The sequence below is a fragment of the Danio rerio genome, chromosome 4 (genome assembly GCF_052040795.2).
Source record: "Danio rerio strain M-AB ecotype USA chromosome 4, GRCz13ab, whole genome shotgun sequence".
In the NCBI taxonomy this organism is placed as follows: domain Eukaryota; kingdom Metazoa; phylum Chordata; class Actinopteri; order Cypriniformes; family Danionidae; genus Danio; species Danio rerio.
Window position 1 is genome coordinate 72,776,876 of NC_141024.2, and position 15,746 is coordinate 72,792,621.

Here is a 15,746-nt window from a genome sequence, read left to right on the forward strand (position 1 = left end):
CGGTAACACTACAGTTGTATTATACATAACAAAAAATAAAATCGCCAGGAAACAAATAAATAAAGACTTGTTTTTTTTTATATTCCGAAGCCAGATAGGTGACGCAATGCTGACCTGCTAGCCTACTATAGGCTATTATTTTTTCCACTTAATAATGTTATAAAAGGTATTTTCTTGCTATAACAGGATTTTGTTAAGACATATTTTCCTCATTAAGACGACATATTTCTCATATAAGGGCCGTTATAGGCTATATATTTATTTTTTGTTAGCATGTCTTCAATGGAACAGCCTTTATTTTGACATTACATGCAAGCATTAGGTTGCTTTACTGAACATTTTTCTGAAAAGAAAGTTTTAAGATTGTTAAAACCATAATGCTTCCACCTCCCGAAGTTTTACCACGAATCATTTCAAGTGAGGGAGGCAATAGGTGCGTTCGACTTCATGCGCAGATGGATCGAAAATCTGTCTTAAAGCGGTGCACGCCGGTTAGAAGTCCAGTTGTTGTTTTCCAGTATTATTTAGGATTGATTTATGTTATTTATTCAGAATAATAATTGTATAATAATATTAATTGTATTTATTTAAAATAAATATAAATAGTTATATTTATTGAATAACAAATCTAACAATTCAAGGGAGGTGGGGGTGTATAGGGTGGTTCGCCCAGGGTGTCATTTAAACTAGAACCGCCACTACCCTTCCCGATCGTCGTTGACAGCACGCACACACCTTCAATAGACAGCAATGGCAATTTAATATTTACCTTAAGATACACTTTATCAATAGAAGAAGCTGCATTAATAAAATGACTCAAAAAGCAATATGGATAAATGATATTATTAGGTATAGTGAGTGCGTATAGTAATGCCTTTTGTTCAGTTTGATCATTTGTTTGGGTTATTAATAAACTCATTATTCTTTCATTCATATTCTTTTCGGCTTAGTCCCTTTATTAATCGCCACAGTGGAATGAACCGCCAACTTATCCAGCACATTTTCACACAGTGGATGCCCTTCCAGCAGCAACCCATCTCTGGGAATAATAAACTCATTAATCTTCATTAATTTTAGACATGGCATATACCGTATGATGTACAATAAAAGCACGTAAAAAGTTATTAATACAGTATATATATATATATATATATATATATATATATATATATATATATATATATATATATATATATATATATATATATATGAAAAGTGTTTTTAAACTAAACATAGATTTTTATTTGGTTTGCACATGTACTTCCTGAATTACTTAAAGGAATAAATAGCAATATTTCAAGAAGAATTAATTAAATGAATAAAAACTACATGATTACATTTACCAAAAACAAAAAAAAATAACATTACACTGAATTCCTTATTTTTTTGTTGTGTGCCACCCCAAGATTTGATGCGGCCTCTTCTGGCCACCCCTAAAAAAATTTTCTGGGGGCGCCACTGTCCAGACCCACAAGATTGATTTGGATTTGTTTGTATGTGTTTGTTTTTAATCTTGAAAGTGTGGGTTTTTGATGTTGCTAACAAGCATGATTACATGACTGTCTGGAATTCTTGATTCTGATTGGTCAGTCACAACATTCCAAGGGCTGTTATTCCCAGAGAACAACCCCCGAATAACAGACTCATCTGGGAACTTCCAATCATCTTGACCATCAGTGAATATGTTGACATTCATATTACATCTGCGTTGATATTTATCTGAATGTCTGTTACCTTTTTACTGTTTGGCGCCATCTTGAAAACAAATAACACACAGGTTAGTGTATACTCCAACAGCTGTTTTAGTTTGTTCTGTTTTTGATTATTTGTCTCCATCTTGTGTCTGAATAATGCACAGGTTAGTGTATACTCCATCAGCTGTTTTAGTTTCTGTTGTGTTTTTGACTGTTTGTCTCCATCTAGTGTCTGAATAATGCACAGGTTAGTGTATACTCCATCAGCTGTTTTAGTTTCTGTTGTGTTTTTGACTGTTTGTCTCCATTGTGTGTCTGAATAATGCGCAGGTTAGTGTATACTCCATCAGCTGTTTTAGTTTCTGTTGTGTTGATGACTATTTGGCGCCATCTAGTGTCTGAATGATGCGCAGGTTAGTGTATACTCCATCAGCTGTTTTAGTTTCTGTTGTGTTTTTGACTGTTTGTCTCCATCTTGTGTCTGAATAATGCGCAGGTTAGTGTATACTCCATCAGCTGTTTTAGTTTCTGTTGTGTTTTTGACTGTTTGTCTCCATCTTGTGTCTGAATAATGCGCAGGTAAGTGTAGACTCCATCAGCTGTTTTAGTTTCTGTTGTGTTTTTGACTGTTTGTCTCCATCTTGTGTCTGAATAATGCGCAGGTTAGTGTATACTCCATCAGCTGTTTTAGTTTCTGTTGTGTTTTTGACTGTTTTTTTCTCCATCTTGTGTCTGAATAATGCGCAGGTTAGTGTATACTCCATCAGCTGTTTTAGTTTCTGTTGTGTTGATGACTATTTGGCGCCATCTAGTGTCTGAATAATGCGCTGGTTAGTGTATACTCCATCAGCTGTTTTAGTTTCTGTTGTGTTTTTGACTGTTTGTCTCCATCTTGTGTCTGAATAATGCGCAGGTTAGTGTATACTCCATCAGCTGTTTTAGTTTCTGTTGTGTTTTTGACTGTTTGTCTCCATCTTGTGTCTGAATAATGCACAGGTAAGTGTAGACTCCATCAGCTGTTTTAGTTTCTGTTGTGTTTTTGACTGTTTGTCTCCATCTTGTGTCTGAATAATGCGCAGGTTAGTGTATACTCCATCAGCTGTTTTAGTTTCTGTTGTGTTTTTGACTGTTTGTCTCCATCTAGTGTCTGAATAATGCGCAGGTTAGTGTATACTCCATCAGCTGTTTTAGTTTCTGTTGTGTTGATGACTATTTGGCGCCATCTAGTGTCTGAATAATGCGCAGGTTAGTGTATACTCCATCAGCTGTTTTAGTTTCTGTTGTGTTTTTGACTGTTTGTCTCCATCTAGTGTCTGAATAATGCGCAGGTTAGTGTATACTCCATCAGCTGTTTTAGTTTCTGTTGTGTTTTTGACCGTTTGTCTCCATCTTGTGTCTGAATAATGCGCAGGTTAGTGTATACTCCATCAGCTGTTTTTGTTTCTGTTGTGTTTTTGACTGTTTTTTTCTCCATCTTGTGTCTGAATAATGCGCAGGTTAGTGTATACTCCATCAGCTGTTTTAGTTTCTGTTGTGTTTTTGACTGTTTGTCTCCATCTAGTGTCTGAATAATGCGCAGGTTAGTGTATACTCCATCAGCTGTTTTTGTTTCTGTTGTGTTTTTGACCGTTTGTCTCCATCTTGTGTCTGAATAATGCGCAGGTTAGTGTATACTCCATCAGCTGTTTTAGTTTCTGTTGTGTTTTTGACTGTTTGTCTCCATCTAGTGTCTGAATAATGCGCAGGTTAGTGTATACTCCATCAGCTGTTTTAGTTTCTGTTGTGTTTTTGACTGTTTGTCTCCATCTTGTGTCTGAATAATGCGCAGGTTAGTGTATACTCCATCAGCTGTTTTAGTTTCTGTTGTGTTTTTGACTGTTTTTTTCTCCATCTTGTGTCTGAATAATGCGCAGGTTAGTGTATACTCCATCAGCTGTTTTAGTTTCTGTTGTGTTTTTGACTGTTTGTCTCCATCTAGTGTCTGAATAATGCGCAGGTTAGTGTATACTCCATCAGCTGTTTTAGTTTCTGTTGTGTTTTTGACCGTTTGTCTCCATCTTGTGTCTGAATAATGCGCAGGTTAGTGTATACTCCATCAGCTGTTTTTGTTTCTGTTGTGTTTTTGACTGTTTTTTTCTCCATCTTGTGTCTGAATAATGCGCAGGTTAGTGTATACTCCATCAGCTGTTTTAGTTTCTGTTGTGTTTTTGACTGTTTGTCTCCATCTAGTGTCTGAATAATGCGCAGGTTAGTGTATACTCCATCAGCTGTTTTTGTTTCTGTTGTGTTTTTGACCGTTTGTCTCCATCTTGTGTCTGAATAATGCGCAGGTTAGTGTATACTCCATCAGCTGTTTTAGTTTCTGTTGTGTTTTTGACTGTTTGTCTCCATCTAGTGTCTGAATAATGCGCAGGTTAGTGTATACTCCATCAGCTGTTTTAGTTTCTGTTGTGTTTTTGACTGTTTGTCTCCATCTAGTGTCTGAATAATGCGCAGGTTAGTGTATACTCCATCAGCTGTTTTTGTTTCTGTTGTGTTTTTGACCGTTTGTCTCCATCTTGTGTCTGAATAATGCGCAGGTTAGTGTATACTCCATCAGCTGTTTTTGTTTCTGTTGTGTTTTTGACTGTTTTTTTCTCCATCTTGTGTCTGAATAATGCGCAGGTTAGTGTATACTCCATCAGCTGTTTTAGTTTCTGTTGTGTTTTTGACTGTTTTTTTCTCCATCTTGTGTCTGAATAATGCGCAGGTTAGTGTATACTCCATCAGCTGTTTTAGTTTCTGTTGTGTTTTTGACTGTTTGTCTCCATCTAGTGTCTGAATAATGCGCAGGTTAGTGTATACTCCATCAGCTGTTTTTGTTTCTGTTGTGTTTTTGACCGTTTGTCTCCATCTTGTGTCTGAATAATGCGCAGGTTAGTGTATACTCCATCAGCTGTTTTAGTTTCTGTTGTGTTGATGACTATTTGGCGCCATCTAGTGTCTGAATGATGCGCAGGTTAGTGTATACTCCATCAGCTGTTTTAGTTTCTGTTGTGTTTTTGACCGTTTGTCTCCATCTTGTGTTTGAATAATGCGCAGATTAGTGTATACTCCATCAGCTGTTTTAGTTTCTGTTGTGTTTTTGACTGTTTGTCTCCATCTTGTGTTTGAATAATGCGCAGGTTAGTGTATACTCCATCAGCTGTTTTAGTTTCTGTTGTGTTTTTGACCGTTTGTCTCCATCTTGTGTCTGAATAATGCGCAGGTTAGTGTATACTCCATCAGCTGTTTTAGTTTCTGTTGTGTTTTTGACTGTTTGTCTCCATCTTGTGTCTGAATAATGCGCAGGTTAGTGTATACTCCATCAGCTGTTTTAGTTTCTGTTGTGTTTTTGACCGTTTGTCTCCATCTTGTGTCTGAATAATGCGCAGGTTAGTGTATACTCCATCAGCTGTTTTAGTTTCTGTTGTGTTTTTGACTGTTTGTCTCCATCTTGTGTCTGAATAATGCGCAGGTTAGTGTATACTCCATCAGCTGTTTTAGTTTCTGTCGTGTTTTTGACTGTTTGTCTCCATCTAGTGTCTGAATAATGCGCATGTTAGTGTATACTCCATCAGCTGTTTTAGTTTCTGTTGTGTTTTTGACTGTTTTTTTCTCCATCTTGTGTCTGAATAATGCGCAGGTTAGTGTATACTCCATCAGCTGTTTTAGTTTCTGTCGTGTTTTTGACTGTTTGTCTCCATCTAGTGTCTGAATAATGCGCAGGTTAGTGTATACTCCATCAGCTGTTTTAGTTTCTGTTGTGTTTTTGACCGTTTGTCTCCATCTTGTGTCTGAATAATGCGCAGGTTAGTGTATACTCCATCAGCTGTTTTAGTTTCTGTTGTGTTTTTGACTGTTTTTTTCTCCATCTTGTGTCTGAATAATGCGCAGGTTAGTGTATACTCCATCAGCTGTTTTAGTTTCTGTTGTGTTTTTGACTGTTTGTCTCCATCTAGTGTCTGAATAATGCGCAGGTTAGTGTATACTCCATCAGCTGTTTTTGTTTCTGTTGTGTTTTTGACCGTTTGTCTCCATCTTATGTCTGAATAATGCGCAGGTTAGTGTATACTCCATCAGCTGTTTTAGTTTCTGTTGTGTTTTTGTCTGTTTGTCTCCATCTTGTGTCTGAATAATGCGCAGGTTAGTGTATACTCCATCAGCTGTTTTAGTTTCTGTTGTGTTTTTGTCTGTTTGTCTCCATCTTGTGTCTGAATAATGCGCAGGTTAGTGTATACTCCATCAGCTGTCTTAGTTCTGTCCGCTTTGTTTAATTAAATAATCAACGATTATGACTCAGAATAATGTTTTGTCATGTTTTGCATTGTAATAAACAGGATAAAGCGCATCCAGGACAGTTTTTGTCAGAATAAAGCCCTTCAAGTCTTGTATAACTGCTGATAAACCTGTCGGACATTATTCTGCAGATAACAAACGCCTGAACGTACTTCATCCCTAACCTATAAACTCTAGATATGGCTCAAGGCTGCATTTCCCAAAAGCATTATAACCCATGTGATACATTTTAAAACTACATAATACCAACATTACGACTTACAGAACTGGTAAAAGCACCAGGGTTTGAACAGCACTTCAATTTTGGAATATGAAATCACTCGAAAGTGTTGCCTTTGTAATAATTTTAGACTAAATAGGTAATAATATTAATAATAAATTGTTGAAATAAAATAAAATACATTTCTTTGATTTTGCACAAAATGAAACTCTGAAATCTGCGGTAGTATGTACTGACTGTTTCATGCATATGTATGCGAGTATCTAACTTGTGACATATGTAAAATGTTGGAACAGATTGAAAGTGCACCCAGGAAGTGTTTTAAAAAATGCTTTAATATGACTTGAAATGTGTAAAAACCCCATAACCCACGTTTAATAGGCAGAACTCTCCGAAGTGTAAAAAAAAGAGAGGCGACTAGCAGTTAATGAACTTCCATCAATCAACTTTAATAGATCATAAGATGATGTAAAAACTACATTGGCATATGTAAGACAAACACTCTTCTATTTGTACTATCCACCGGACAGTCCCCTTCATAACGACAAAGAAAAACACATCTACAGCTAAACACCTCAGCGTGTGCGTTGTCTCATCCGCTGCTTTCTCCAAAAGGACCATACGTATTGCAAGCCGAGTCCAACTGCATAATTCACAAACAATAAGACAACAGGACGTTTCTTTGCTTTCCCTCATTTGTTCATTGATAAAAGAATATAATTCTCTTTTTCTTTTTTATTTTGTTCAACGCAGTTGTTGAGTGTAGTAAAATAGATCTGTATAAGCACTGCACAGTTTCTCCCGGAGAGGATTTCTGGAGTATGGAGACCACGGGTGAGCAGAAATCGGGGACGTGCCTCAATGTAGACGGGCGTGATATGAAGAACACAGAGCACTGATAGAGTTAGAAAACAGAACTAGTGTTGATGGAAAGGACTGATATTAACCTCGCATCCCAATCCTGTGTGATATGCTGCGTTTGTGTCAATGAGCATCGTCATGCACTCTCAGAAATAAAGGTGCAGGAGCTGTCACTGGGGCAGTACCTTTTCAAAAGATACATATGTGTACAAAGAGTCCACACTGGTATCTCAAAGGTACATATTAGCGCTCAAATGTACCTAAAAAGTACCTTTAAGGTACCATTATGGACAAATATGTACCTTTTAAAAAGGTAATGCCCTAGTGACAGCTCCTGTACCTTTATTTCTGAGAGTGATTTCCAGTAAAATCATCAAAAACGTCTGCAGTTTATTTATTTATAAAAATTATTCTTGAACGCACTCTTTTAAAAAAAAGTTGACTCAACTTTTAAAATCGTCAACTTAAAATTGTGAGGCAACTTGCTGCACAGCTTTTTTTTGAGTTGACTCCACTTTTAACCCAAGTACTACTCTTGACTCTATAAGTTGTGTCAATGCAGTTTTGCATCAAGTTACCTCACATTTTTAAGTTGTTAACTTTTTGCCTTGAATTTAAGTTGAGCTGACTTTTTACCTTACAATATTATGTTGAGGCAACTTTTATGCCTTATGTTTTCAACTTTTGCCCTACATTAGTAAGTTGTCGAATGTATGGATTATGATTTTAAGTTGTCAACTTGTTACCTTACAATTTTAAGTTGAGTCAACTTTTGCCTTAAATTTAAGTTGTCAACTTTTGCCATAATTTTTTAAGTTGAGTCAAATTTATGCCCTATTATTTTAAATTGAGTCAACTTATTACCTTACGATTTTAAGTTGTCAACTTTGCCTTAATTTTGAGTCAACTTTTGCCTTAAAATTTTAAGTTGTCAACTTATGCCTTAAAATCATAAGGCAAAAGTTGACAACTCAAAATTGTAAGTTGTCAACTATTGATTTTTAATTTTAAGTTGTCAACTTTTGCCCTACAATTTTAGGTTGTCAACAGTGCAACAGATGTTAAAGGGATAGTTCACCCAAAAATACAAATTCTGTCATCATTAGCGATTTCCATCCAAAGATTTTAATTAAATTTTTGTGCAAAACTGGAATATCGCATCAAATATTTGCGAATAAAACAGTTTCTGCCCAATGAGTCAAAGAGAACAAAATTGTTACATTTTAGGTTGTCAACTTTTGCCTTAATTTTAAGTTGAGTCAACTTTTGCCTTAACTTAAAATTAAGGCAAAAGTTGACAACTTAAAATCATAAGGCAAAAGTTGACCAAACTTAAAAATTAAGGCAAAGTTGACAACTTAAAATTGTAAGGTAACAAGTTGACTTAAAATCATAAGGCATTAATTTGACAACTTAAAAAATGTTGGGTCAAAAGATAAATCAATTTAAAATCATAAGGCAAAATTTGACTCAACTTAAAATTAAGGCAAAAGTTGACCCAACTTAAAATTAAGGCAAAAGTTGACCCAACTTAAAATTAAGGCAAAAGTTGACCCAACTTAAAATTAAGGCAAAAGTTGACAACTTAAAATTAAAGCAAAATTTGACTCAACTTAAAATTAAGGCAAAAGTTGACCCAACTTAAAATTAAAGCAAAAGTTGACCCAACTTAAAATTAAGGCAAAAGTTGACCCAACTTAAAATTAAGGCAAAAGTTGACAACTTAAAATTAAGGCAAAATTTGACTCAACTTAAAATTAAGGCAAAAGTTGACCCAACTTAAAATTAAAGCAAAAGTTGACCCAACTTAAAATTAAGGCAAAAGTTGACTCAACTTAAAATTAAAGCAAAATTTGACTCAACTTAAAATTAAGGCAAAAGTTGACAACGTAAAATTGAGTCAACTTTTGATTTAATTTTAAGTTGTCAACTTTTGCCCTACATTTTTAAGTTGTCAAATTAATGCCTTATGATTTTAGGTTATGTCAACTTGTTACCTTATAATTTTAAGTTGTCAACTTTGCCTTAATTTTTAAGTTTAGCCAACTTTAGCCTTATGATTTTAAGTGGTCAACTTTTGCCTTAATTTTAAGTTGAGTCAACTTTTGCCTTAATTTTAAGTTGTCAACTTTTGCCTCAATTTTAAGTTGAGTCAACTTTTGCCTTAATTTTAAGTTGAGTCAACTTTTGCCTTAATTTTAAGTTGAGTCAACTTTTGCCTTAATTTTAAGTTGAGTCAACTTTTGCCTTAATTTTATGTTGAGTCAACTTTTGCCTTAATTTTGAGTCAACTTTTGCCTTTAGATTTCAAATTGAGTCAATGTGTTGCCTTACATTTTTAAGTTGAGTCAACTTTATGCCTTGTGAATTGAACTACTATTGTTATTGTGAACAACTATTGTCTGAAACTCGAGTCAATGTTTTACCTCGTGTTCAAGATGAGTCAACATTTTGCCTTACATTTTTAACTGGAATCAACTTTTGTCTTACTATTTTAAGTTGTCAACTTTACCTTTAGATTTTAAGTTGAGTCAACTTTATGCCCTATGATTTTGAGGAGTCAACTTTTGCCTTAATATATTAAGTTGAGTTTTACAGTGCAACAGATGTTAAAGGGATAGTTCACCCAAAAATATAAATTCTGCCATCATTAACCCTCCAAAGATTTGAAATATATTTTTGTGCAAAACTGGAATATCGCATCAAATATTTGCGAATTAAACAGCGTTTCTGCCCAATGAGTCAAAGAGACTTTCCGATAAACTATCGTCAAATATTGAAAAGTAGTTCTCTGCAATAGGAGAAGCCCCTGTGAGCCTTTTTTCATTTAATAAATCGCTTCTCAGAAGACGGAACACAATACGGTAGCTTTTGTCAAAGCTGGTTTGTTTTTATCATCACATAATCTGTCAAAACAAAAAGTAACAACTTTTATGACGCACATGCTGGAATTTAGGGCTGCATGATGTTGGAAAATCTGACATTGCAATATTTAGTTTTGTTACAATATACATTGCGGTATGAATGAAGGTAATCTCACCAGATGATCTGAACAGCTCTATTTGGAAAGATTTCATTCATTTAGATCGACTGGAATGATCAAGTGCATCTGCATAAATTACAAGCATAAATAAATATATAAACAGTCAAATGTAAAACATCATGGTCGTCCATGTATAAATAATTATAAAAGTAATAATATCTTTCAATATGAGACTATTGCGGATTCATTGCGATATCGATACTCAAATGATATGTTGATCAGCCCTACTGGAATTTCCTCAGTATACGTGTTTTATATTTCCACTTTATTTTTGGATGAACTATCTTGTGATGGATGTTTTGTTTTGTTAATTTACTGGAAAACATGAAAAAAGCTCAATAAGGAAATGCTGTTCGCTTACTGATCTGGGTGCAGTCTGTCCTTACAAAACAACCCAGCAGATGATATGCATTCAATTACATTCTGAACATGATAATACAGGACCGAAACCAGTCGTTCTCCGAGATGAGCTCCAAATTATTGTCAGTAAAAGGTAAAAAACAGCTGTTTTATGACGTCTATATAAGTAAAGCATTATAGAATGTATTTATATAACACATGATCATAAGTGTGTAGATATTACCCTTAATTAACTGCAATATTTGTTCATTTTGGCTTGTTTCATACCCGATTTCATTTGTAATAGCAGTTATCTTCGGGTAAGTCAGCAAATAAACAACCGGGTTTGTTTTTCCACAGTATTTCACATGTATTTTTCTTGATTTTTATGATGATAAATTAAGATCCAAAAAAATATCAATGTAATAAAAATATTATGAATGATTAGCCTCCTTAAGAAATTAGCAAATTAGCCTACGTAAGCTTTTAAATTGCACTTTAAGCAGAATATTAGTATCTTGATTAATAACTAGTAGCATTTTACCATAGTAAAATAATGTACTGCCATAACCCCGACCTTGTCTTCAACAGAATATAAAGAAAACTGTAGTGTTACCACGTAATATTGCATTACATATACAGACGTCATAGCAAATGTTACACAAAAGAATGTATGGACAATACCATAGTTTAGCTGCATATGAACTCCACTGATATTCCTTACAAACAGAAACAAAAGCATTACTCCGACTGTTTGTTAGCCCTTAAAGGTACACACGGATAACGATATTATTCATTACTCGCCACTAAACGAAAACGCTTTTTGTTAGTCTCCTAGATTGACAATTGCCATTAACTGCGCGCATCTTTTTATTGGTGTAGCAAATACTTCGTCAGGTCGAAAAACCACACAGGAAGACATCCATACAGACCAACATGCTCAAATCATCTCAGATTATTCTCCGTAGAGTGTTTTAAATATCGTTACTTTTAGCTATCAGGCAGTGTTTACTTCTAATTATAATAATAATAGGAGTGGGAGAATAAAAACGATTCATCAATCTCTAATAACTCTGAATATTAAAGTTTAGAACCGATGCTGTTCAGATTAGCAAACGCAAGCTGGAAACAAAAATATAATAATCGTTGAGTAACGCGTGCACGTATGCTGGCGAATTCGCTTAATTTGGACAAATCTACGGATTTTGGACGGGTGGCATGGCGCTGTGCTTCTTGTCCGGTGTCGCTGTTCGAATTCCCATCACAAAAGTTGTGACCGCTGCTTCTGAATCACTTCTTTACGAATCTTTAGTTTAGTTTTTTCGGGGTGCGTACTAAAACGGCAGGAACTCATGATTTCGGTAAACAAGGCTTTATGTCATTAATGTTTCATAGTGTTTCAAAAGTCTAATGCTGTGTTCACACCAGATGCGGCAAGCGCGGATAAATCGCACTATTTATGCGTAAATAGACACATAAACATTTTAAGTTTACTTGCTTCATTTGTGCGTCAAATTCACTTCACAGATGCTGATTTGTGTCAGAGGCGGAGCTTCTGTCTGCCCGGTGACTCTAGCTTCGTTGCCAAATGGCTAACATGGATTTTATTGAGAGAATAGCTGTGTTTGTGTTTTAGGAAGACTGAAAAACAGCGTCGATTTGTTTGGAGCCGTGTCTGAGTCCACTAGTTACATTCTGAGGTGCACCCAGCTCTGTGAGCTCATAAACTCCTCCAGAAACTGAACCTGGATGATGGAGGCTTTCCAGCGGTGCTTCTGACTAAGCCGAGCCCAGTTTGATAGAACTGTTGTCCGGTGTCTGCAGGAGGATTTTTCCCTGGGACACCAACAACCGGAGCCATGTCATAATCACGCCTCCACAAGAGCAAGCTCCTGATTGGTTAAGGATGTAGTTCAGATTTTCAAACTCGAGCGGCTCACACGTCAATCGTGCAAAACGCTTAACTCACGCCTTAACTCATTCGCGCAAATCTCATCATTCGTGCTGCCTTATTCGCACAAATCGTGTCATTCGCACGTATCGCTCCTCAGTATTTGCTTCTTTGCATTGACTTAACATATAAATCACTGGCGATTGACGCTTCTTCCTCATCTGGTGTGAACACAGATAATGTTTCTCTACTAGGGGGCCACAGATCGCCCTCCAGTGGCGTATCACGGTACAGGTTTCTTATATTTTCCTAATCTCGGATCATTTTTACAAATTTGTATACGTTTTACTGAGACATTTGTAAAATGAATAACAATTGTTAGCATTAGTTATTAGTCTCCTTTTGGCCTGTTTAGCAGAGCCCACCATAAAACAAGCATACATTTAAGCAGACACTTAATTTTTTTATGATATTGGATGATAGGCTAAGTGCATTTATTAGTTATCTTTCAATTTAAAGTTCGCAATGTTTTTGAAAAAGTCAATTCTAATGCATGTTTTTGTTGCATTTACAGTAATAAATAACACAAATGAACAAATTTAAGGATATTATGCGTGGAACGGTGCTGCACATCACTTCGGGTCAGTTGTTTCGGAGCACGTATCAAATCGACAAGATTAACAAGAAGGCTTGGATATGTCACTACTGTCTTAATTTTTTCGAAAGTTTTATGGTTCACCACTAGTGGCGAATCACTGAACTAGAATCATAGATTTTACCTGATCTCGGATCATTTTTACGAATTTGTAGATGTTTTATTGAGATATTTGTAAAATGAAAAGGAATATAAATTATTAGTTATTAGTCTCTTTTTGGTCTGTTTAGCAGAGCCCACCACAGAACAAACAATATATGAGCCTTTTTATGAAATTAGATGATAAGCTAAGCGCATTTATTGGTTATCTTTCAATTTAAAGTTCGCAATATGTTTGAAAAAGTCAGTTCTAATGCATGTTTTGCTGGAGTTTTGTTGCATTTACCCAGATTTGACCAGCAGGTGTCTCTAGCTTGTGTTTCGAACGCTTCAAAGTGGTGAATTATTTTGCGAAGCAATTGTTTTGAAGCTTTGAAAAGCTTAGTTTCTCCCATCACTACACAAAGGTGAACAAAGTGGGACCCCGAGTCATCATAAGCATGGCGAAGAGGATCATTTTCTGTCCAGTGTGCGACCAAGCCAATTCGTAACGTTTTGATTTAATGGCCAATTCGTATTATTTTAGTACAATTTGCTCATCCACCAATGAGAGGTAAGGTTAGGGGTGGAGTTTGGGGCCACGCCTACTTTTAAAAAAATCATACGAATGAAATCATACGAATTTGTCGGAATTAGCCACTTTTCTGACAATACATAAAATAGTTGCGTTTCCTCAGGAGATTGGATTAACGCATGGACTACAGCAGAATCGCATCAGGTCACTTCGCGGCTTGTGTTCTGCAAACATAGACTGTGAATATAAATGTCGCAAATGAATGTGAACTACTATGTTTTAAAGCTAGTTCTCTGTGGCTCTGAACTAAATTCCAAAAGTAGCAGAAGAACAGGAAAATACGTTGGTCAAGAATTGTTTCTCGTGAATCGGAACGAATTGATAAATCGAAACCTAAATAATAATAATGCAACTTGGTATTCTCGGAATGACTTGAAAATTAAAGCATACAAAACTTCAGTGAAAAAGAAAGATGAGGTATTAAAAAATGAAACATTTAACGGTACAAAAACACTCAGGGTTTTTGGCATATTTTATATACAGAGGGGAAACAAAAATCAAGGTATTTGGATTCCAGGATCAGGCACTCAACGAACTCAAATGGCCTTTTCGTTTGCGGTGTCAGGACAGCCAAAAGAAAACCTAACCGTATGTACAGCGATCCCTCTCTCCAACGCTCGTGTGAGATGATCAACAGGCGTCAGCATGAAAATACTAAACTCTCGACTAAAAAGGTAAAACTCTATCGTCATCTTAAATACTTTGTTCTTTTATCTATAGTAATACTGAAAAGCGTATGTGTTGTTTTGTTTCGCTCGCAAGTACATACAACAAAAAAAAAGAACGTGATCAAAACGTTTCCCTGTCCCACTTTGACCTGAATTATTATGGCAAACGTTGTTGTTCGTCGGAAAATGCAAAAACACAAACGGTTCGAATGTTCGGTGTCGCTTTTTTTCCCTTCATCTAACTAGCTATACTAACGTTCTTAATAGTTAAATGCGAATGATTATTCCCCCCATACGCGCACACTCACACACACACACACACACCACACCCCCAGTAAAAAAAACACAAAGCATAAAATGTTTCTAACTATGTAGAATACTTAATCTTTTTTTTTATATATCTGCAAGAGCATCGTAATCTAGTCATAAATACATTAAGGCCAAGAAAAATAATACGTTAAAAAACTGTGACTTAAAAAAATCTTGTGAGCACTGTGTGTGTTGGCTTTTAAAAAATACGTATGAATCGAGTGACGTTTATCATTTCTGCTTGGTTTTAAATGCTTCCATCATTTAATGCTCAGACCGTTACCAGAAGAAAATGCACACTGATTGGTCAGTGCTTCTTCAGAAAGACGTCTGGTGATTGGTCGAGAGCCGTTCAGTTGTTTTCTTGTGGCTGGAGCATGCTTTTGTGCAGTACTGCCGAGGGCCCGGCGAGGGGCGCTGTGGTGCTGCCGCCGGCGGCTTTGATCCAGGGCAGCGAGAGCAGAGACGCTCCTGTAGTAGTAGTGGCCGTCATTGTCACTTGGATCATCTGGTCCCGCTGGATGAGTCGAATCAAAGTCTTGAGGCGCTCGATGGACGATTGAGTCTCGCGCTGCTGACCCAGGAGACGCTCCTTCTGCTCAACGCGTTTCTGAGGAGCACAAATGACACATTGACTTGACTTTATTAGGTTTCTACGGGTTCCACCTGTACTTTTAGTCATTTAGCAGACGCTTTTGTCCAAAGCGACAATTGAGAAGGCATTCAGCGATTCAATAAGAGAGTGCGGATTATACAGAGGAACTGTAACGCCAGGGCTTCAGCATCAACGCTTGACGGAGGGCATGTCTGAAGTAGCGGCAGATGCGATCATCATAGCAGCATCGGCCAATGAAATTAGTCCACACTTGGCAACTGTCTGAGCTGGGGTATTTGCATAAAGTAATCTGATTGGCTGGCGCTTCCTTTGGCACTTGTAAAGTTGAGAGCCTTGTAACGATTGACGTCGCTCATTCAAAGGGAATGGAAAGCATTGACGCTGACGCCCCGTGTTTTTATTTAAAGAGACAGAAGAGTGTTTCTGCAGGTGGTTTGTCAAGCCCACTCGCCTGCGCGAG

General features: G+C 36.4%; 1 protein-coding gene across 4 annotated transcripts in view; it reads right to left on the bottom strand.

The window, feature by feature from the left end:
* Positions 1–10,428: 10,428 nt before the first annotated feature.
* Positions 10,429–15,746, bottom strand: part of phf21b (PHD finger protein 21B) — a 102,505-nt gene continuing 97,187 nt past the window's right edge. For 3 of the 4 annotated variants that reach the window (XR_015484053.2, XM_087249974.2, XM_087249975.2), the window contains one exon: positions 10,429–15,280. Coding sequence is in view for 2 of the 4 variants with exons in the window: in XM_087249974.2 (XP_087106100.2) it covers positions 15,023–15,280 (258 nt within the window). In the remaining 2 variants the exon portion in view is untranslated. The remainder of the gene's footprint in view (positions 15,281–15,746) is intronic. The other variant, XR_015484055.2, reaches the window with a different exon arrangement.